Genomic DNA, 23729 nt, shown 5'->3' with positions numbered 1-23729 from the left:
CTACTGCGGATCCCTTAATGCCCTTCAAGGATGCTCTACTGGACCCAGTTCTGGCGGCTTGGGGAAAGGCCTCCTTCGCTCCAGTCATCAAATGACATGTGGAAAGATGATACGGCTCTGCACTGGGAGACCCATTCCTTCCTTCCCATGTTTTGCCTGAAAGCCTGGTTATCCAAGTGTCATGCTAATCCAGACAATTAGCCTTTGACCTTTTTAACAGTTCACTTGGACAGAGCCTAAGCGCCTAGAGGCCTAGGGAGAAAAAGGAATGTTTCTGAGGGAAGCATGGCATTGAAGCCGTTCAGTGTGACCTGCCTCCTAGCACGCTATACCCTATGGGGTATGGCTAACATAGTTGTATCTCATGTGCCAGAAGATTTGAGAGAGCTCTTCCAAGAGCTGTTCTAGGTTGAGCAGAATGCTTCAGGCCACATAAATAAATCAAGCCTGGACACTGCAGACTCAGTGGCTTGGGCTGTGGGTACCTCTGTATCCATCTTCAGGCACGGCTGGCTCCGCACATGTACCTTCTCTCCTGATGTCCAGGCCCTACTCATGAACCTCCCATTTGATGGGACATTCCTGTATGGGGATTAGGTGTATTTGGCATTGGAGAGATAGAGGCCTGCATAGCCACTGACCACTCCATGCGACTTCAATTTTGGTGTTTTTATGGCTTGTAGAGCGTAGTTTACATTCAGCACTAGCAATCTTAACAGCCCCAATACCAAAAGCAGCAGTATCTGCTGGTCAACTGCTCAGAGGCAGCGCCAGGGGAAAGGTCAGCGGATCTACCCAGCCTCTTCTTCCATTCAGTGAAGCCCTCACTGATGTCCTTTTGGGTACTTGGTCCAGACCCAACACAGGGGCTCCTGTGAACAGGACTACCACACGCTGCCATCAGCCCACCCCGAACAACCCTAAATTCCTGTCCCAACACCCCACGCTTGAGAGCCCTGCATCCTCATCCTCGGGCGCCTTCCCTTAAGTACCTCCAGATAGGGAATCAAAAAAGGCTGGATCAATTTGGGAAGATTTTTTCTTCCTCTAGTCTCGTGCTGCATGCCCGCTTGCCTTTTGGGATGCTAAACCCACCCTCTGTGGGATATGGTCGTGCAGGTTCTCCCGCACATACCGGAGGAGACCCATGCTATCATCTCCCAAGCTGTCACCAATGGGAGAGACACGGCAAAGTTCACTATCAGATGTGGGCTGGACAAGACCGACTTTCTAGGTAGATCGGTTGGGACGACAGTGGCCTTGGGGCACCATACCTGGTTACATACATCTGGTTTCTCAGGGAATGTCCAACAGACTCTTACGGACATGCCATTTGATGGCTACCATCTCTTTGGAGACAAGACGGACTCAGCTTTGGAGAGGTTCAAGGAGTCCCGTAATACGGCTCGGCCCCTAGGCCTTTCCACTGCCCCTCGTCCCCAACAGTCCGCCTTTCGCCCCTTTCATGGCCATGGAAGGGGCTCTATGCTGCGTCCCTTTCTCAACCACAGTGCCACCCATGCTGTTCAGCCGCTGGGTGACTGGGGGCGCGTAATACCACATGTTCGTGGGACAGGGAACCAGAGGTCTGCCCAGTCCACCCCTGCTGCAGCCTCCAAACCCTCCTAGTCCGTTCCCTCACTCTGCTCCAGTTGGCGGCAGGATTTGCCATCAATTGCCCTCTGGTGATCTAGCACTATGGACGGGGGGTTTGCAGTTCGTTCGAAGGGGCTACTCCCTCCCCACCAGCCATGCCTCCATCAGTCCGCCGTATACCGGAGGATCATTTGGCACTTCTCCACCAGGAGGTTGTGGCTCTTTTGGCCAAGGTAGCCATAGAGAAGGGTCACTGCGCCGGAAGTAGGTTGTGATTCCCGCTACTTTCTGGTGCGCAAAAAAGACAAGGGCTTACGTCCTGTCCTATACCTTCGGGACCTCAATCTCTTCCTCAAGAAGGAGAAATTCAAAATGCTCACCCTGGCTCAGGTTCTGTCAGCTTTGTACCCAGAAGACTGGATGGTAGCAATGGACTTGCAGGACGCTTAGTTCCATATTCCCATCCTGCCTGTCCACAGACGTTACCTGCGATTTGTGGTAGGTCACAAGCACTGTCAGTTTACCATGCTCCCCTTTGGCCTTACCAACGCCCCTCGGGTGTTCACGAAAGTGATAGCTGTGGTTGCAGCTCATTGGTGCAGGTTGGGGGTTTCAGTCTTCCCCTACCTCAAAGACTGGCTGTTGAAGGCGGACTCACCCCAGAAAGACATCTGCCACCTTCAGACTATTGCGAACCTCCTGCACACGCTGGGGTTCACAATAAACTTGCCAAAGTCACACCTGACTCCTTCTCAGACGATCCCTTTCTTCGGAGCTGTTCTGGACACAGTGCAGTTTCGGGCCTAGCCTCCCGAAAAGCGAGTCCAGGATATTCAGGCTATGATTCCGATCTTTCAGCCTCTATCTTGGGTTTCAGTGAGACTGACTCTTAGGCTGCTGGGCCTCATGCCCTCCTGTATCCTGGTAGTGACACATGCCAGATGGCATATACGGGCTCTGCAGTGGGACTTGAAGTTCCAGTGAGTGCAGCATCAGCGAGATCTCTCCGACATGGTCCACATCGCGGATGGGACTGCGAAAGACCTGCAGTGGTGGCTTTCAAATCCACATTGGCTCAACAGCAGTTCCCTTTCCATTCACCAACATGATCTATCCATAGTGGCTTATGCGTCACTTCTGGCATGGGGCAGCCATATGGGAGAGACGGAGATCAAAGGCCTCTGGTCTCTGTTGGAGTCTGGGCTCAATATCAGTCTTCTGGAACTCCGGGCGATCAGGCTTGCATAGAAAGGATGTCTTTCCTCTCTCAAATTAAAAGTAGTGCAAGTGTTCACGGACAACACTACTGCAATGTGGTACTGCAACAAACAGGGTGGAGTAGGGTCCTGGACCCTTTGTCAGGAGGCGCTTCGTCTCTGGACATGGCTGACACATCAGGACACTACCCTGGTGGTTCAACATCTGGCGGGTTCTCTGAACGCCAGAGCAGACAAACTCAACCATTGATGCAGATCTGATCACAAATGGTGTCTCCATCTGGAGGTGGCACAGGGTCTCTTTCAGCAGTGGGGAGAGCCTTGGTTAAATCTGTTCACCTTCGAAAGAGAATGTGCAATGTCAGCTGTTTTACGCGTTGGAGTTTCCAAGGCGGCACTCACTCGAAGACCCTTTTTGTCTCGAGTGGAACTCTGGCCTCCTTTCCGCCTTTCCTCCTATACCACTTCTGCCCAGAGTCCTCAAGAAGATCAGTAACGACTGGCCAAAGTCATCTTGGTGGCTCCGGACTGGGCACAGAGAGTATGGAATCCAGAGCTTTTGAGCATGGCCACCAATCCTCCAATCAGACTTCCCCTTTGGGGGTATCTTCTGTCGCAGCAGCAGGGGACGTTTCTCCACCCTAACCTGTCCAATCTCTGCCTTCATTCATGGAGATTGAGCGGCGGCACTTGCCGCTTTTGACCTTCCACCAGAAGTCCGTGATGTTATCTTGGCAGCTAGGCGTCCCTCCACCAAAATGGTATACGCCTGTCGTTGATACAAATTTATGGCATGGTGTACCAACAAATCTGTTGATCCCCTCTCTGCTCCTCTTTCTGAGGTTCTTTTGTTCATTCTCTCTTTAGTCCAGCAGGGCTCTGCTTTGGGCACCCTTAAAGGTTATTTATTGGCTATTTCAGCCTTTCTTAGGCTACCTGATCAGCCCTCACTCTTTAAATCTCCTACTGTCAATCGATTCCTTACAGGTCTCACCCATTTCTTTTTCTCCCACTCCATTTATCATGCCTCAATGGGACCTCTGTTTTGTACTTACTTAATGTGTACTCCCTTTGAGCCGATGCACAGTTTTCCCCTTATGACTCCTTACTTTCAAAACTGTTTTTCTTGTTGCCATCACTTCTGCTCACAGAGTGAGTGAGCTTCAGGCTCTTTCTTCTAAGCCTAAATTTTTGTCTGTGTACCATGACAAAGTGGTGTTACGCACTAAGCCTTCCTTCTTTCCCAAAGTGGTTACATCTTTTCATGTAGGCCAGTCCATCACCTTGCCTACTTTTTACGTGAGGAGGAGAGACTCCACCGCCTGGATCCAAAAAGAGCATTGGTGTTCTATCTCAATCATACTAAGATTTCCAGGTGGGTGATCAACTCTTTGAAAACAAACAGATCCAAAAACGGAAGGGCCCAAGAACCACTAGACTCCTGTATAAATGCCTATTTTATAGATTGGGGGACTTGACCAGAGGACAGGGACCCACGTCCTCTAAGGCAAGACAGTAAACAAAAAGAGGTGAAGTCCCACTCAGAGAGTTCTTGATTTTATTGTTGTGCAAACATTAAAGTCCCAGTTTCACAGTCAGTCACTGGTTAGTAGGACAGAGAAACAAAGTCCAAAATCCAAATATGATAACCATAGGATAAATAGAAGGTCAGCCAACACGTGTTTCGCCCCCTCTGGCTATATATAGACCGGGGCTTTCTCAAGGCTCGCGAAATGAGGCAGACATGTATTAGTAACAAATTGTAATAATGCTTTTCTCAAGCGCTGCAGAATCAAAGTGCCGTGCAAATACGGCCAGAAACAAAGAAAGAACACGGGAAACGGGACGGACGCGTCCGCGTCTAAAGTCGCGTTTAAATAACCCGTGTCGAAATGAATATAATCAAAAGGGAGAAAGGACTCTCCCGTAACGCGCTGAGTAGCGCCATTTTTGTTAAAGAATGTACACAAATAGTTATCCTGAAGAGTCAAATAAATACCTTATATTTATAATATATATAACTACTCAGCGCGTGTTCTTTCTTTGTTTCTGGCCGTATTTGCACGGCACTTTGATTCTGCAGCGCTTGAGAAAAGGATTATTACAATTTGTTACTAATAAGGTAAGGAATCTGCAACTAGAAGTCTCTATCAGATGTACAAGTCACTTACCTTCAGTAACGATATATCTGGTAGACACATATTCTAGTTGCAGATTCCTTACCGACCCTCGCATCCTCCCTGCTTGCGTACTGATTTCTATGGACAGGGCTTCCCTATTCAGGGCCTTAGCTGTGGCGCACCAATTTATTCTTTGAGGCTCTGCGCTTTGGCGTGGAAAGTCATGAAAAGAAACTGACATCACTGTGCTGAGGCAGCATCTATGTACTACTCCCAATGTCATCACGGTGACTATGACACCAGTGATGCCTGCGGAGTTGACCAGCGCCGCCTACCGACACGCAGCGGTATTGCTCGTAGAAAAATCTCCAGATCCAGTGTGACACCTGGGGGAAAATTCGAAGGTAAGGAATCTGAAACTAGAATATGTCTCTACCAGATACATCATTACTGAAGGTAAGTAACTTGTACTTTAGTGCACTATATTGAGAGCCAATTTCCTACAGACTCTAGTTGTTTAGCATTTTCAGGGCCACCTTGTGACATTGTCCTATCCCTTCAAAGTCTGCTAGAACGCTTCCACTTCTCTAAACCAGAGCTTGGCTCCCTCTTTAAGATTTCCAACTTACTGTGCCCTAGCTGCAGTTTGGCAACAAGCTAACATGACTGTTATTTGAGCACAGAGGTCATGTGGCATGAAAGGTTGTTTTTTCTATTAAGGCCCCACCGAAGAGTGCATAATCTGCCGTGCTCTTTGCCTCACCCCAAAAAATTGTTTGTGTGAAACATCAGAGAAACCCAAAGAGAAATTCGTTTTCTCCCCGAATGAGGGTAGAGTGCCAGTCATATTGTTATTTTTGTTTTTGTAAGGTAGACTTTTGTAATTGAAGGATCCATTCTTGGTTCTCACTAATTTTGAAAGGATGAAGAAGAAATATAAAGTTGCTAAAAGATGCCTAATTTGATATCCAGACTGAGCAGTCATGGCAGTGGCACAAGTAAGCTTGGTTAAATCACCACATATCTGTTTATTGCCTCCCGGTGTGTTGTGGAGTTACTGGCTTACCATTTAATACACCTGTTAAAGCCAAACATGGTCTGGCTTTGTTACTCTGCTATGACAAACAAATAGGAAGCATCTTGGCTGGGTTCTTTGAGTTCTTTGTTGGCAAGGGTGTCGGTGCTGACACCCTCCTGGGAAGAGGGCAAGACTACAAATAATAGTATATAAATACCAAATAATTTTTCTGACAAAAATGTTTTGCATTTTGCCAGTGGTCCTTTATTCGTGATCAAGGTTGGCTTTGCAGCACTATTACATAATCTGATTAAGACTTCTAACTGCAGATTCCTCACCTTGGAAATTTCCCCAAACGCCAGACTGGATCGACAAACTTTAAAGCTATTCCATTGTGCATCGACAGGTGGCATTGTGCAGCTCTGAATCAGATCCATTTACTCTTCTTATAATGTTGGGGCCTCTATATATACAATACAGTTGTGCGCTGAAGTCAGTTATTTTCTGGCCCGTCTTCAGACATTGATCTGGACTAGCAGTGCTGACTCTTGGCAGAACCTTTCCTGAGGAAAGCTTCTTTTTCCCCTCAAAACGCAGATATGCACCCCCAAAACGACAGGATTTTAATTGTGATGCAGTTGTCAATGACAGATGTCCGTGACAGACACACACAAACCCTGCCTGTGGTGGCTTGGCACCATGCATGACACAGCTTGTGCTGTGCTAAAATGAACCATAAAGCCATTCAAAACATTGCCACAAAGCTTGCCGTCAGTGAACTTTAGGAAAGGTTGTTGGCACAGTCGATGGACTTTTACACTTCCACTCCTTGGACCGATCCCAAGGCAACTCCACATCGAGATCCAGGAGTTTAAATAGTCAAAAAACACATGAAATCGAAGCATGGTTCTACATTGTCCTGCAGCTCTCATCAGTCAGAGCCAAGCAATACCCAGGGTCTCTTTAGGCCTCAGAGGCACTGTACAGTGCGTAGTCCACAATTGCTTCTGCAAGACGTCCTTCGCCCCTCAGTGGACTACCACAGGAGACTAGATATGTCATATGAAGGAGGCCATAGCAGGCATGTTTGGTACCTCACGGATCCTCCTAGAGAATCTTCAGGTCCCAAGAATTTGGGGCATATCCAACCCTACCATTTGATCTTGACCAAAGGTTGGACCAACCCTAAAGCACAGTGCTGCTGGCTCCAGTTCCAAAACAATGTGCTATGCCATCCTTGGCGTAGAGACTGACGCCATGGGCTAGAGACTTGATGCTGGACCGGGATCCAATGTGGAAGATCTGGCGAGAGGTTCAGGCTCTCTCCGCCAAGGGAGCACTAGGGAGGATGTGGGAATTAGGAATTCGAATGGGTTGTTGTTGCTCCTGTTACTTTCTGGTGCTGAAGAAGGCTAGAGGCCTCCTCTTCATTTTAGATCTTCACCTTCTAAACTTTTTCCACCGGAAAGACAAGTTAAGGATGCTCATTCTGGCCCAATTTCTCCCTGCCCATGATCCTGGAGACTGGATGTGGACGCTCTACTTACTGGATGCCTATTTTCACATCCTCATCCTGCACTCCTACAGGTGTTACCTATGGTTTCATGTAGGCCAAGATCACTTTCAGATTTCCCAACTCCTCTTTGGCCTTACAAGAGCATTTCAGATGTTCACAGAGGTGTGATGGTCGTGGTCGGAGCCCATCTACGGAGGTCCTGTACCTCAACAACTGGTCTCTGAAGGTGAGCTAGCCTAATGCAATCCTAAACCTCCTACAGACAACATCCTTCTTGTAGACACTGTTTGGTTTCTATATCAATGTCATAAAAGTCACACTTAACTCCTTCACAGCAGTTCCCTTTCATCTGAGCCACCAGAGGACTCTGGTCCCCGGTGGATTGGAGCCAGTGCCTTTTGCATTTGGCAGGCCTGGAGAGGGAGACGAATGGGAGGGATCTGAGGACCCTTATGGATACTAGCTCTCCCATAGATGAGAATGTGGACAACTGGTATGCAGAATTGGCAGAGGCTGGTGGATTCTACATTGTTCAGCATTCAGTCCATCATCTGTTCTTTTTGTAATTGTCGCCCCAAGTGAGAAGGGTATGCCCAGATGTGGGTCCCGTGCTCACTGCACCACTGGATTCAAGCTAGCCTAGCTGATGAAGGGTGATACCCTGAAACCAGTCCTAGGATGCTTGTTTACGGTCCAGGGAGGACCTGGCTTGGCAGTTGCTGCTGCACTGTTCCCGTGAGGAACAGAGTCAAGACTGATTTGCAGATGGCTGGGTCCAAACTGGCGTGCTGGGGTGAGCAAAAAAACGATGGAGCTTTGTGACTGGGGAATGAATGTCTGCTTTGTTCAGCATTCCGTCCATCATCTGTTCTTTTTACACCTTGCTGATAGCCACTGGCTTTTTAGGGGACGCCCAAGCCACGGTTATTGACAAGCCCTTTGATGGCTCTTGTCTTTTTGGTTAGAAGATTAACTCAGCGCCGGAGAATTTTCAGCAGCAGAGCTACATCAGGGTGCTTATGCTTGTCTGTCGCCCCTCATCACCCCCAGTCCTCCTGCCCCTTTCGTGGCCACGTATGAGGACCCCAACCCTGTCCATACTCTCCCAATCATCATGGCCAAAAGACTTTCAGCCCCTTCATGGCAGGTACCTGGGTCCCATAGACCCTCATGGGACAGGCAGCCAGAGGTTGGGCCAGTACACCACCCCCTGGTAGCCTGGTCATCTTGGGCATCCATGCACCACTCCATGCATCACCTGCACCACTCGGATCGTTGTGTTTTGCAAATCAAATCGTCCAAAGGGCTAAGACCCCCCAAGTGACTACCCCTTCACTCATTCCATCCACTTACACCCGGCTAACAGAGGACCGTCTCTCCTTGCTCCACCTGGAAGTGCTGCCTCTTTTGGTCAAGGAAACCATTAAGAGGGTGCCAGCATCAGAAGTCGTGGTTGCTATTTTTACACTTTCTGGTGCCCAAGAAGGCTTTCGTCCTATTCTAGATCAGTACCTTCTCAATCTCTTTCTGAAAAAGGAGAAATGTGAAATGCTCACGCAAGTCCTGTCTGCCCTGGACCTGGGAGACTGGATGGTAGCGTTGGACTTGGAGGACACTTGTTTCTGTCCTGTCATGCCCACAGATGTTATCTGCAGTTCACAAGCACCCCTCAGGTAATCACAGAAGTGATGGTGGTAGGGGCAGGTCATCTCCAGTCTTGCCATACCTTTACGAATGGCTTTTGAAGGCGGGCTTGATCCCAGGCAGTTGTCCCCCCACTAGCAGATAACGGCAAACCTTCTGCACTCGCTAAGGTTCACTATCAAGGTGCATAAATCACACCTGACTCCCTCTCAGGTGTTCCTTTTCATCTGGGCTCTTCTGGACGTAATGCTGTACCGGACTATCCTTCTGAGGAGCGAGTCCAGGATATTCAGCCTATGATACCCATGTTTCAGCCTCTATCCTGGATTATGTTGAGAATGACCCTGAGGTTGTTGGGCCTCCTATATCATGCTTGTGACTCATGCCCGTTGGCATATGTGGGATCTACAGTAGGACCTGAAGTCCTAATGGGCACATGATCAGAAATCTCTCCAGTAGTCAAGTTCGTGGAGGTAACTGGGAAAGATATGGAGTTGTGACTGACGAACCATGATTGGGTGAGTGTCAGACCCATCTCTCTTCTCCAACCAGAGTTGACTGTGCTGACTGATGCCTCACTTCTGGGATGTGATTGCCATCTGGTAGAGATGGAGATAAGAGGAATCACGTCTCTGGCAGAGACATCAGCCTCTTGGATTTATGGGCAATTGGTTTGGCATTGAAAGCCCTTATTCCTTTTATCAATGGAAAGCTGGCGCAGGTATTCATGGACATCACCACCGCCATGTGGTACTGCAACAAACAGGGCAGGTTGAGGTTGGGGTTGTGGACCCTTTGTTAGGAGGCTTTGTGTCTTTGGACATGGCTGAAATACCAAGGTATTTCCCTGCTGGTTTAACACATGGTGGGCTCTCAGAGTGCCAGGGCGGGCAAACTCTGCCAAAGATGCCTAGTGGATCATCATTGGCGTCTCCACCAAGAAGTGGAGAGAGCTTGGTTAGATCCGTTCTCCAACTGTATGAATGCACAATGTTTGCAGTTTTTAGTCTCAAGTGTATCTCTTGTCTGCTGTACACCTTTCCACCTACACCACTCCTGATCCGAGTTCTCAAGAAGATCGGGAATAACCAGGCCCAAGGTATTCATGTGATTCTCTATTGGGCACATAGAGTCTGGTATCCTGAGCTGTTGAGCATGACAATCAGTTTGCCCAATCATGCTGCCTCTTCGAGGGTATCTTCTGTCGCATCAACAGAGGAGGGCTCTGTACTCAAACCTGTGCACCTTTCACCTTCATGCCTGGAGATTGAGCTGCAACAGTTGACAGCTTTTGACCTTCCTCCAGAAGTCTGTGATGTTATTCTGGCAGCCAGGCATCCATCCACCAAGTTGGTATACACCTGCCACTGGGATAAATGTGTGATATAGTGTGATCCTCATAACATCAGTCCTCTTTCTGCACCTTTCTCTAACGTTCTTTTGTTTGCTCTGTCATTGGCCCAGCAAGGTTCTACTTTTAGCACAGTTCGAATTTATCTATCAGCTGCTTCAGCATTTTTCTGGATGCCAGAGCAACCTTCTTTGTTCAAGTACCTGCGTGGCTAGGATTCTTAAGGCTTGCAGCACGTATACCACCAGGGCATTCATCATGCCCCAGTGGGATCTAAATCTTGTTCTCACCTTAATGTGTGCACCATTTGGGCATCTGCACAATTGCCCTCTTAAGCTGTTTACCATCAAAACCGCCTTTCTAGTGATCCTGTCATCGGCCAGGAGGATCAGGGAACTGCAGGCACTCTCAGCACACCCCTCCTACACCAACAACGACCCAGACAAGCTGGTCCTCTGAACACATGCCTACTTTCTTCAGAATGTTTTGACTCCCTTCTGTGTAGGCCAGAACATCACCCTGCCTCCCTTCTTTGCTCCACTTCAGTCCTCCAAAGATGAAAGACTCCACCATCTAGACACAAAAAGAGTGTTGTCTTTCTACTTTGATCACACAAAAGTGCTCCTGATGAATGATAAACTCTTTGTGGGGTATGTAGGAGCTAAGAAAGGGAAGGCTGTGCAGAAACAGACCATCCCAAGATGGATAGTGCTCTGCATTCAGATGTGTTACGCATTGGTCAAGAAGCAACCCCCTGAAGGTTTGCGTGCTCATTTCACTGGAGTTAGGGCTGCGACCAGTGCTTTAGCCCACAGAGTGCCTTTCCTGAGCATCTGTCAGGCAGCAACTTGGGCATGTTTGCACACATTTTGCTAACATTACTATCTGGACAGTCAGGTCCATTGCAACGGGCACCTCACCCATTAAGTCCTACAGGACTTTTTGGTTTAAACTGTTTTAGCAGACCCACCTCTGGGTAGGTATTGCTCGAGTATCTATTGTAATGTAAGGAATCTACAGCTAGAAGTCTCTATCAAAAGAACCAGTTACTTACCGTCGGTAACACCTTATTTGGTAGAGACTGTCTAGGTGCAAATTCCTTATCGACCCTCCCAACCTTCCCACTCTGCGTGCCGATTGCAGTATAAAGGACAGTTTTCTAAGGGCCTTAGAATGTCACTCAAGTGATCAGATCTGCCCTCCTGACATTGAAAAACACAAAAATAACTCAAATCTGCGTATTAGGGTGGCAGCAGTATAGGTGCCGTACATGTCATTACCCAAGTGGACAGCACTGAAGCGGAGGCAAATAATGCCACCTACCAGTGTGCAGGGGTAATGTTCAAAAACGTCTGGCTCCAGTCTGACGTCTGGGGGATATTCTGAGGTATGGAATCTGCAGCTTGATAGAGTCTCTGCCAGATAAGTTGTTACCAAAGATAAGTAACTTGAATCCTGAAAGAATAGATACTACCAATGTTCATGAAAGGCACAATAGAGAAGGTCCCCAAGAAATAGCAAACCGGTGAATGTACATACTCCAGACACTGATAGTGAAAAGGAAATTTGGAGAATCAGTTACTGTTTTTGATATATGGTCTCTATGTACAATTCACATAGTGAAGTGCTTCTATATTCCCTACAATATAATGACTCTGGAGTGCTGATTACAGACAGATAACTTGGTTGTCTTTGCTTATTTTAACTTTCATGTTATTAACTGTCAAGAATAATTTTGGATCGCAATAATCCCATCTATTCCTCCATTAAAATGCAGGTTTTACTTACATTCATTGCATGTAATCCAGCTATCACATTGCTGCTCGCTAGTTTCATTGTACTTTGCTCCATTTCCAGACGTTCATGGTTGACCCGTTGCAGAGCTTCACGATTAACTTTATTAAAGACGGTGAAATGTTAATGTCTCTTCTCTTAACTTTCACCCTCCCAATAAAAAAATAAAAAAAACAGTCTCCCAAAACAAAGAGTTGTCTCATGCTTTTGTATTGATTCCATTGTTGGGCACTTAACTCCAATGGCATATCTCTCTGACGGTACAGTAGTTTAGTTACTGGGTTGTGAAATTGGTGGTGCAGTTTTCATACTGCCTTTAATGTGAGATAGACAGAAATTAATAGTGAGATATTAAACAAATTTCTGACTGGTAAGCAAAGAAAGGTATGCCTGAGTATATTTCTCGCTGTTTGTGTCTAAGAAGAGATGTCTTTTAGTTAGTAATGCAAGAGAAGTGGCCATCAGACAGCTAATGTACATTTGATACACATTGCTGACACAGGTTATTCTCCCATTTCAGGTTACCTCAACTCATAGAAACAGTTGGTAGAATCAATGTTGCTTCCACTGCTTGTGTACATGAATTCTCCAGATTTTTCTGGCGGCTCTGCAGAACTTTTGGGAAAATATTTACTAACACTAAGGTAAAAAACAAGTTAAAGAGTCATTGTTTGTCCATGTATATGCCAATTATATCATCCAGTAGAATTGTCAAAAAATTCTTATTTGGCGACTCCTTTACAGAATTCTGTAATTCATCAGCATCCATTATTACAGTTGGTGGTTCCATAATGTTTGCACATAAAATGAAATTTCACTCTTTAGTATGGAATATACTAAAGGTAATGTTAGTAATAACATTCAATACAATTATATGAAATCAAATATGAAGACATTTTTGTTATTCTGAACATAATAGCTGTGCTTCTAATTTCATCTACATGAAAAGTTCACTTTGTGTTGGACCTTACTTGGTCATCACTGAAACTTTCCTTTAAAAAAAGCAAGGAAATAAAATATTCTTTATCAGGCCCAGAGTACAGTTGTTCAGATGTTACTATATCCACCACAGGCTTGAGGTAAAACCTCTTAGAGATGGAATCAGACGACTAGCCCATGCTTTAATGAAATCCTCCAATCTAGTGCCCAGGGAAAATGCTTTAGAGGCCATAGCTCCTCTGGTAAAGTGGACTCCAAAAATGTAGATGTTAATGCCACACCAATGCATCACCTAATGTACCCACTGTGCTATGGTAGATTATACTGCAGGAAACCATTTCCTGATGGAGATCAACTGCTGTTGGACACCCAGAGGACAACGTTACGCTGTTGGGTTATCATAAGTCTTGATGCACTCTACCACACAGTTTTAGGAACTGTTTAAAAGCTTGCAACGTTCAGTCTGGTGTTTGACTTTATATGTAGTCTGGTGGCGGTAAATGTAATCCCACCAGGAGAAAACATAATACCTGAGATGCCCAGAGCCCTAGTGTCTGCAGCTGTTCTACAAGCACAGTAACAAAGCTAGCTTCCCTGAGTGTTCCTTCCTAGACAGATATCCATTCATTCTGCTGCCATGACAGAATCATATTCAAAGCTGTATTCAAGTCTTAAAGTCTAGAGTAACTGTGTCCCAGTGGGCAGAGAGATGAATACTTTTTAACCATTTTTTTGTACTATGGTATGCTCCCCCACTGTAACCCCATCCACTGAAACATGCCCCACCATTATTGCGGGCCAAAAGATATTTACTGACCTGTAAGTTTGACCATTTATGGCAAGAGCTGATAAAAAAAGCTGATGGAAAATGTCAGACTTCAAGTGTTCCAGTCTTCGTTCCACACAGCAACCAACCCATCTTCTCTATGCTTATTTATATTTTTGACCTTACTATCTAACACTATCTCCTGATGACCTGCACACCTTGCCTAGAAAGGCCTGGGAGCAGCCAATCATCCTTGTAATCCTTCGTGAGATGCAGGGATCCTTCCTGCACCATTTGGTGCTGGTTTCTCACTGGGCCCATCAGCAGATTCCAGTTGTGGCTAAAAAGATTGGAAAATCACACAAAAGTTTCATCAGAACTGAATACTTAACCTGAGAACTCAAGATTGGTGTGATAAGTACTGCATCTGTTTCCAGTCATCTGACTTGTGCCATAACCCACGCTATCATAGTGAATGGAGGAAAGACATATTTGCATTCCTGGCTTCAGTCCTGCAAGAAGACATTTACTATGATCACTCCTGATTCCGATCTCCAATTGAAATACTTTGGAGCTGATGATCCACTTGAGATGGAAATAGATTGATTGAACGAACATGCACCTCACATAAGCGTGAGAGCTCAGAACTCGTCCAAGTCTCCTTCCACATGCTAGAATCCTTATGGTGCCTGTAGTGCAGGTCTGCCACCTCCTTCTGCTGCCCTGGAAGATATTCTACCACCACTGGCACCTGGTTCTCTAGGCAGAAGTGCCAAAATCATTGGCTAGTACTGTCACAATTTTTTATCTTGTTCCTCCGCAGCAAGGTTGTCCATCTTCAGCAGAAGGCAGTATCTCGCTTTTACTATGATCCGAAGCTTGCTCACAAAGAAGCCTGCCAGCAGGTCAAGGCAATTTATATGCAATTGTAGTTCTTATGAACACTTTCTTCCTTCAGGTCATTCTCTGCACTGGGCTCCCCAACCTACTCTACTGGCATCCAATGCCATGTTCAGATCCAGGTTTGATCAGAAGATTGTCCTCCTGTTCCATGCCTCGGTGTGGTCTCACTACCACTATATGTACTCTCTGATAGCATCTGATGGAGGACCAGGCTCTGAGTACTTCAGACGTCTCCTGAGATGAGCCACCTTCAACCTCTGATGGTCTTTGTCATGGAGTGGCCTCAGAAAATAGTTTGATTAGAGGATGAAAGGACTCCTGTAAGGCATGCTTCCTCTTGGATATAGATCTTGATCTTTGACACAGACTTTGTTTACTTTTGTCAGATATGAGCCGCTTTCTTTGTTGGGGATCTAAGATTTGCATGAACTGAGTCTATTACTAATCCCAGACAGATCAAACTACGACAGGCTGTTTAGTACTTAATTCCCTTCCTTGAGGACAAATCCTAGACTTTGTAGTAGTGAGATTGCCTTAGGCAGATACTGCCTAAGCTGATATCGGTATTGGTCCATTTGAAGAATGTAATTTAATTAGACTATTCTCCCTCATCTACCCCCTGCTGTTGAGTCTAGAGAACTTGTGTTGGCAATCTGAAAACTTTCTGGGAGCAATGGGTGGGTAGATGATAGACGAAAGGGAAGGGTTCTAAATTCCTGTACCTGATGTCTCCAGATGAACTGAAACAATTATGAACCATTAGACAAACAGCTTTCAGATTCAGCAGGATATCCTGCAAGAGATGGATTCCCTCCATCTTGAAGGGGCAGAAGAACAGTCACTTGTCAAAGTCCCCAAAATATTTCACCAGCCTTTGTTTGTCTTATCTGATAGAGACTTCTAGTTTCAGATTCCTCACCTTAGAATTTTCCTCCAGGCATTAGACTCGATCCGGAGATTTTATTCTTCGAGCAGTACCCTTGCGCTTCGGTAGGTGGTGTTGATCGACTCAGCAGGCGTCATTGGCGTCGTAGTCGCTGTGATGATGTCGGGAGTAGTACATAGACACCACCTCAGCGACGTCAGTTCTTTTCTTTTTGCGCCACGTGCTGATCTGAAGAGAGCTACTATGGTCTCTTTTTTGACTGAGTTTGACCGTTTTTTCAAGTTTTTTGGTGAGTTTTTGGTGTGTCGAGATGTCCCCGAAGACCGGTTTCAAGCCATGCGAGGACTGTCAAAGCATGATGTCGGTGACGGATCCCCATTGGGGTCTGTTTGTTGTGCTTGGAATGCGACCACGAGTGCCGCGCCATGCACCCGAAGGCCTTGAGGGAGCAGTCACTCAAGCTCATGGTGGCCCAGTGCTTGACTCCACGTAGGTCCCGGTCTCACATGAGGGGAAGGTCTTGAGACTGTTCCCAGAGCCACCACCATTCTTCTTCCTCCAAGTATTCGGGCACAGCTAAGAAGAAGTCTATGCGGTCCCGTTGCCCTTCGACTTCACCTGTCACTCGGCTGATGCAACGCGGGAGCAGCGTCGATGCTTGAGGCCTCAGTCTTCAGAGCCTGCCTCTGGGTCCGCTCCGCGCTTCCCAAAATTTCCGGGAGCCGGAACAACCCCTGCCCAAATAAAGGAGTTTTATGAGGCCATGTGCCTCATTTTTGGGCTGGCCATTCTCGATACAGCGCCTTAGGGCCCAAGGGGTTCAGTTTGGGGGCGTTCAGGTTCCACGCCGGCAGCTTTGGCTCTGCCCGCCGAGGTCTCCTCTGGATCTGCTCGCAGATCTGCATCGGCGCCCGTCGTACCACTGGGACCTTCCCCGGCACTGGTTCGATTGTCGAGGCTCCCAGTGTTGGTGGTACCCACCATCGACATTGACCCGGTCCTCATCCCCGATGACTCGGAGTCAGAAAGTCTTCGTTCGACGCTGCCTCTGTCTTCGATGGGGCCGTCTCACCCCATGTCGGATTTGGACACTTTTCCTCATCGGCATGAATACAGGGAAGGATTGGAGGGGTCCCTGACCCTTATAAATACCAGGATGACCCATCTTTGGACTGGGCATAGGAATTGGGCGAGGCCAGTGGACTGGACACTTCTCCAGATGCTGGTATGCTGTCTTCTCTTACCGTGGCTACGGCGGAGGAAGTGACTTATGCTATATGGTGGTCAGTAGGGGCGGCTGATGTCCTTAGTCTTGAGCTCCTGACGGAGGTGCTTCAGCAAGGGGCTTCCACATCTGAGCCCCCTTTGCCATTCAATGAATCCCTCACTGATGTCCTCTTGAGTACTTGGTCCAAACCCAGCACAGGGACTCCTGTGAACAGGACTATCGCACGCCACCATCGGCCCGCCCCGAATGACCCTAAATTCCTGACCCAACACCCCCATGCCTGAGAGTCTTATCATCCAGGCTTCCTCTTCCTCAGGCGCATTCCCTTCCGCACCCACGGATAGGGAATCAAAAAGGCTGGAACAATTTGGGAAGAAGATGTTTTCTTCTTCGAGTCTTGCGCTGCCGTCCATGAACACCACTGCCTTTTGGGCAGGTATACTCACTCTCTGTGGGATACGGTCACGCAAGTTCTGCCGCAGATACCGGAGGAGGCCCGTGCTGTTGTCTCCCCAGCAGTCACTGATGGGAGAGACGTGGCAAAGTTCACAATCTGATGTGGACTAGACGGGACCGACTCTCTGGACAGATCGGTTGCTACAACATGCCTGGTTGCGTACTCCTGGTCTTTTGGGGGATGTCCAACAGTCTCTTATGGACATGCCCTTTGATGGCTTCCGTCTCTTTGGAGTCAAGGTGGACTCGGCCTTGGAGAGATTCAAGGACTCCTGGGCTACAGTCCAGTCGCTTGGCCTTTCCGCTACCCCTCACCCCCAACAGTCCTCCATTCGTGGCCATAAAAGGGGCTCCCTGACGTGTCCCCAACCCAGCCACCGTGCCACCTATTTTGTTCAGCAGCTGCGTGGCCGGGCATGTGGAATCCCACGGGGCGTGGGACAGGGAACCAGAGGCCTGCCCAGTCCCCTCACTCCGATCCAATTGGTGGCAGTATTCACCATCACCTGGCCCACTGGGAATCCATCACTACGGACAGGTGGGCTTTGCAGATAGCTCAAAAGAGCTATTGCCTCTCCTTCGAATCTGCCCCACCAGCCAAGCCTTTATCAGTGAGCCATCTTCCGGAGGATCATTTGCCACTTCCTCTTCAGGTAGTTGCGGCTCTCTTGGCTAAGGAAGCCATAGAGATGGTCCCTGTGCCAGAAGTAGGTCATGGTTGTTATTCCCACTACTTTCTGGTTCCGAAAAAGGACAAGGGCTTAGGTCCTATCCTAGACCTTCGGGACCTCAACGACTTCCTCAAAAAGGAGAAATTCAAAATGCTCACCCTGGCTCAGGCCCAGGATATGGGATGGTAGCTTTGGACTTGCAGGACTCTTATATCCACATTCCCATCCTGCCTGCCCACAGACGTTACCTGCAATTTGTGGTAGGTCAAGGGCATTATCAGTTTAACATGCTCCCCTTCGGCCTTACCAGCGCCCCTTGGGCGTTCACAAAAGTGATGCCGGTGGTTGCAACTCATCTGCGCAGGTCTTTCCCTACCTCCACGACTGGCTGTTGAAGGCGGACTCGCCCCAGTCAGTCGTCTCCTGCACACGCTGGGGTTCACTATCAATGTGCCAAAGTCACACCTGGCTCCTTGTCAAACGCTCCCTTTCATCGGAACTGTTCTGGACACAGTGCAGTTTCGGGCTTATCCTCCGAAAAGCGAGTCCAAGATATTCGGGCTATGATTCCAATCTTTCAGCCTCTGTCTTGGGTTTCGGTGAGACTGTGTCTGAGGCTGCTGGGCCTCATGGCCTCCTGCATCGTGCTGGTAACACATGCCAGATAGCATATGCAGGCTCTGCAGTGGGACTTGAAGCTCCAGCATCAGGGAAATCTCTCCGACATGGTCCATGTCTCGGAGGGGACTGCGGAAGACCTCCAGTGGTGGCTTTCGAATCCGCATTGGGTCCATGGCAGATCCCTCTCCCTTCCCGGCCAGTTGGGAGACTGGGTTTCAGATGTGTCACTTCTGGGTTGGGGCTGGGTTGAGGTGGATATCCGAGGCCTCTGGTCTCTGGTGGAGTCTGAGCTCTATCAATCTTCTGGAGCTCCGGGCGATCAGGCTTGCGTTGAAAACATTTCTTCCTTCTCTCAAAGGGAAAGTAGTGCAAGTGTTCATGGACAATACTATTGCCATGTGGTACTGCAACAAACTGGGCGGATTAGGGTCCTGGACCCTTTGTAAGGAGGCTCTACACCTCTGGACGTGGCTGGAACATCAGGGCATTTCCCTGGTGGTTCAATATCTGACGGGCTCTCTGAACACCATAGCAGACAAACTCAGCCATTGATGCACAGCCAATCCTGAATGGCGTCTCCATCCGGAGGTGGCGCAAGGTCTCTTTCAGCAGTGGCGAGAGCCTTGGTTAGATCTGTTCGCCTCTGCAGAGAAAGAGCAATGTCAGCTGTTTTGCTCGTTGGAGTTTCCAAGGCGGCACTCGCTCAGAGATGCTTTTCGCCCAGAGTTGAACTCTGGCCTCCTTTATGACTTTCCACCTATACCATTTCTGCCCAGAGTTCTCAAGAAAATCAGAACAACCGGGTCCCAGTTATCTTGGTAGCTCCGGACTGGGCACGGAGAGTATGGTATCCAGAGCTATTGAGCATGGCCACAGATCCTCCACTCACACTGCCTCTTCAAGCAGAACTTCTGTTGCAGCAACAGGGGACGATTCTCCACTCAAACCTGTCCAATCTCCGCCGTCATGCATGGAGGTTGAGCGGCAGCAGTTGACAACTTCTGCTCTTCCACCCAAAGTCTGTGATGTTATCTTGGCAGCCAGGCGTCCCTCCACCAAAACGATATACACCTGTCGTTGGCATAAATTTGTGGCATGGTGTACCAACAAATATGTTGATCCCCTCTGTGCTCCTCTATCTGAGGATCTTTTATTCATTCTTTCTTTGGTCCAGCAGGGCTCTGTTTCAGGCACCCATAAAGGGTATTTATCACCTATTTCGGCCTTTCTTAGGCTACCTGATCAGCCCTCACTCTTTAAATCTCCTATTGTAAATCAATTCCTTAAAGGTATCACCCATTTATTTCCTCCCACTCCATTTACCATGCCTCAGTGGGACCTCAGTTTTGTCCTTACTTAATGTATACTCCCTTTGAGCCGATGCACAATTGCCCTTTACGGCTCCTCACTCTCAAAACTGTTTTTCTTGTTGCCATCACTTCTGCTGGGTGAGTGAGTGAGCTTCAAGCTGTTTCTTCAAAGCCCCCATTCTTGTCTGTGCACCCTGACAAAGTGGTGTTAAACACTAAGGCTTCCTTCCTTCTCAAGGTTGTTACACCTTTTGATGTAGGCCAGTCCTTCACCTTGCCTACTTTTTACGCACCCCCACAACCTTCCCATGAGGAGGAGAGACTCCACCGCCTGGACCCAAAAAGAGCGTTGGCTGTCTATCTAAATTACACTAAAAAATTTGTGGTGGACGATCAACTCTTTGTCGGGTATGTGGGTGCGAAGAAAGGGAAGGCAGTGAAACCACATACCATACCACTATGGGTACTTCTTTGAATAAAGATGTGCTGCGCTTTGGCCAAAAAGCAACCTCCTGAGGGCTTCTGCGCTCATTCCACCAGAGCAACTACTTCTTCCACTGCGTTAGCACATGGAGTTCCTGTCCTGGATATCTGCCAGGCAGCTGCATGGGCATCCCTGCACACGTTTGCTAAACATTACTGCCTGGACAGTCAGGTCTGTCAGGACTTTCTAGTACGATCTTGGTTCGCAGCCCACCTCCAAGGATGGCATTGCTTGTGTATCTATTCTAAGGTAAGGAATCTGCAACTAGAAGTCTCTATCAGATGTACAAGTTACTTACCTTCAGTAACTGTATATCTGGTAGAGACATATTCTAGTTGCAGATTCCTTACCGATCCTCCCCGCTTGCGCACTGATTTCTAGGGACAGGGCTTCCCCATTCAGGGCCTTAGCTCTGGCGCACCAGTTTGTTCTTCGCGGCTCTGCGCTTTGGCGTGAAAAGTCATGAAAATAAAACTGATGTCACTGTGCTGAAGCAGCATCTATGTACTACTCCCAATGTCAACACAGCGACTATGACGCCCGTGGAGTCATCCGATGCTACCTAACGGCGCGCAAGGGTATTGCTCAAAGAAGAAATTTCCGGATCCAGTCTGACGGCTGGGGGAAAATTGTGAGGCAAGAAATCTGCAAATCGAATATGTCTCTACCAGGTATTTCGTTACAGAAGGTAAGTAACTTGTACTTTTCTCCATGAGGGAAAGGTTGGTTATGAACCCCCTCAGGTGAAATGTAGACTGAGGTATTGCCTCTTTTGCCTATAGAGTTACCACTTCTAATCTATAAGGTGCATCTCAGTGTCCGAGAAGACTTTTGGGTGCAGACACTGCCATTGTTTTGATGCGTCATAAAACTGCATTTGGAAGCCATCTTTTTCTGATGGACCCTAGGGTTTGGCTGTCAGTTCCTGAGAATTGTGGGCCAGCCAGTCGCAATCCTAGTCTTACATTGGGATGAATGGAGAGCTCTTTGAGGAACAACTAGCTAAATAAGGCCCACCGGGCCTTCAGTCTCAACTTAGATGTGTCAGTATCCCCTAAAGTAGAGTCACCCTTGATAAGGAGTGATCTGTGTGTCTATATTGAAATGGACAGTTTGTGTGCTCCAAAAAGATGATCGCCCTACTGACCCAGTCTGACCTACACTTGTGGGAAATCTGCAAACCTGCCTCCTTGTCCTCTTCAGTCATGTTTAGTATCTTGATTACCAAACTTGAAACATCCAGAGGTCTTTCCTGAAAGGAGCTCTAAGACTAGTCATTTCTCTTTTTCGGGTCCTTGACCAAATTTGCAATAAAAGTGGTCAATCCTACCTAACCATCCAGGTTAGGACATTGGCATTCTGCCATAAGCTGGCTTCATACATCTTTATCCAGAGCCTTTCTCAGGTCTCCCACCTAGTATTGGGCAACTTAAGGCAGAGCTCATTTTGGTGAGCATGTATGATATTTGTCCTCTGTATCCAACATGTCAGCTAATGGCTTACGGCCCACTTGATCTGTCGTCTTCTCTGGCCTGAGCCTCTCTTGTGTTCAGGTGTCAATAGTACTACCTGCTTGCATTCTGATCCTGTTCTTACTCCCCTTCAGAATGTTTCTCGTCTGTCCCCTGATCTATAGTGTGGGAGCCCCTCTTGGTTGGGACAAATTTTGGGTTGCACAGGTCCCCAGAACATCATGCTGTTGACTCCTCCTTGCTGTCTCAGCTGTCGTTCGGAACTTTATCATGTGCCAGAAAGGCATCTGTCAGCCTGTCAATGGCACTCCCACTGCCTAGCTGGTACCTTTTTATTTGTGCTTTGCCTTGGGGTGAGTCTGTCCCTTCAGTCACTGGGGTTCTGAGAACCCTGGAAAGACCACTACATCTTCCCTGCAACAGAGAGGGGCTCTGGTTGGTAAGCTGCCTGTGAATGAAGGTACTTCCCTATCGGCACTTGGGCATTTCTCGTGGTCTTATTTATTAAGTCATTAACCACTCTTGTCTGTGTAGAAGCTGGCCTGTCTCTGTATATTGGCTATGTAGTTTTGGCTGATAACAGTAGGACACCATAACCCTCTTCTTTTATCTCTGGGTATGTGACGCACCACCCCCAGTACAGACACCAGAGAGAGTGTTGCCCTACAAGCAGGGTTTGGGCCTTTAACCACTTCTGCATAGATCATCCCTTCGTCGTTCTTATCCACTTCTCAACAGTCATCAGGAGGACTCCAGGGAGTCCAGGGAGTCGCAGGAGTCTCCTTGTGATGTGAAATGTGCTGGAAGCATAGTTTTTCCTTGAAGCCAGCTATTTGCTTTTGCTCAACACTAGTTTGCCAGAGAACTGCACTGCAGTTTTGCCTCAGCTCTGTCCCAGTCCATAGTGACCTGTGACAAAACGCCATATTGTAATGTATATGTGCTTTTTGCCTCTGAATAACCGAGCACCGAAGCATAGTACAAGCACACTAAATGTATAGAATAATGCTGGAAGTACTTTATCTGCTCCTGGAGCTGCAAAGAAAGATGGAGGTGAAGTTAGTAGGGCTTTTTAATGGACTATGACTGTGCATGGTTGATTGTGAACCACCATTTTCCTGAGTTTTCATGAGAAATTTAGTTATTTTCTATGGCTTTGTTTTTTTCTTCCTGCTACTGCGAGAATAAACCAAAGGAGTGAGACTAAAGCGAAGGGAGAAAAGCATAATCTTCACCTATTGTCCTGACATAGAATCAGTAAGTTCAGTGGGATCTATCTGCCTCCTGGATGCCATAACCGTATTGAGGTACCAGGCTAGTTTATTCTATGTAAATTGTATGCTGTAAATAGGGCCGTCTGTTTTCTGCCAGATATTTCCAATCTCAATCAGTTTTCCTCTGTAAATTCCCACACAACGTAGGATAATCACTGTGAGCCCTGACTTACAAAACCAATTTATTAATCTAACTCATATGTGTCCTAAAACTGGAGTTCATTGTTAACCTTTACACTTAAAATATTTCATAGGCTGAGTTGTTTATTCTTTCTACCTGCAAGAACCATAGATTTGTTTGTAGACCACTTAAATTATTTCTGATTTGCTGAAGACTCTAACAACATTGACGCAATCTTTTGTTAGTTTGTTTTCTCTAAGAAGTCGCAAATGTGGAGTTGTGTTTTCCTAATAAAGTAGCAATACAGTCTTTCTGCCATGTGACCCAGTAATGCCATAAAAA

General features: G+C 47.4%; 1 protein-coding gene across 6 annotated transcripts in view; it reads left to right on the top strand.

The window, feature by feature from the left end:
- Window positions 1-23729, top strand: part of RELCH (RAB11 binding and LisH domain, coiled-coil and HEAT repeat containing) — a 1006576-nt gene that overhangs the window by 643636 nt on the left and 339211 nt on the right. For all 6 annotated transcript variants that reach the window (XM_069219494.1, XM_069219496.1, XM_069219495.1 and 3 more), the window contains one exon: window positions 12777-12900. In XM_069219494.1, the coding sequence (XP_069075595.1) occupies window positions 12777-12900 (124 nt within the window). The remainder of the gene's footprint in view (window positions 1-12776; window positions 12901-23729) is intronic.

Source organism: Pleurodeles waltl, chromosome 2_2 (genome assembly GCF_031143425.1).
Source record: "Pleurodeles waltl isolate 20211129_DDA chromosome 2_2, aPleWal1.hap1.20221129, whole genome shotgun sequence".
Classification (NCBI taxonomy): domain Eukaryota; kingdom Metazoa; phylum Chordata; class Amphibia; order Caudata; family Salamandridae; genus Pleurodeles; species Pleurodeles waltl.
Note: the sequence above shows the minus strand (reverse complement) of the source record. Positions and strands in the feature narration are given on the sequence as shown.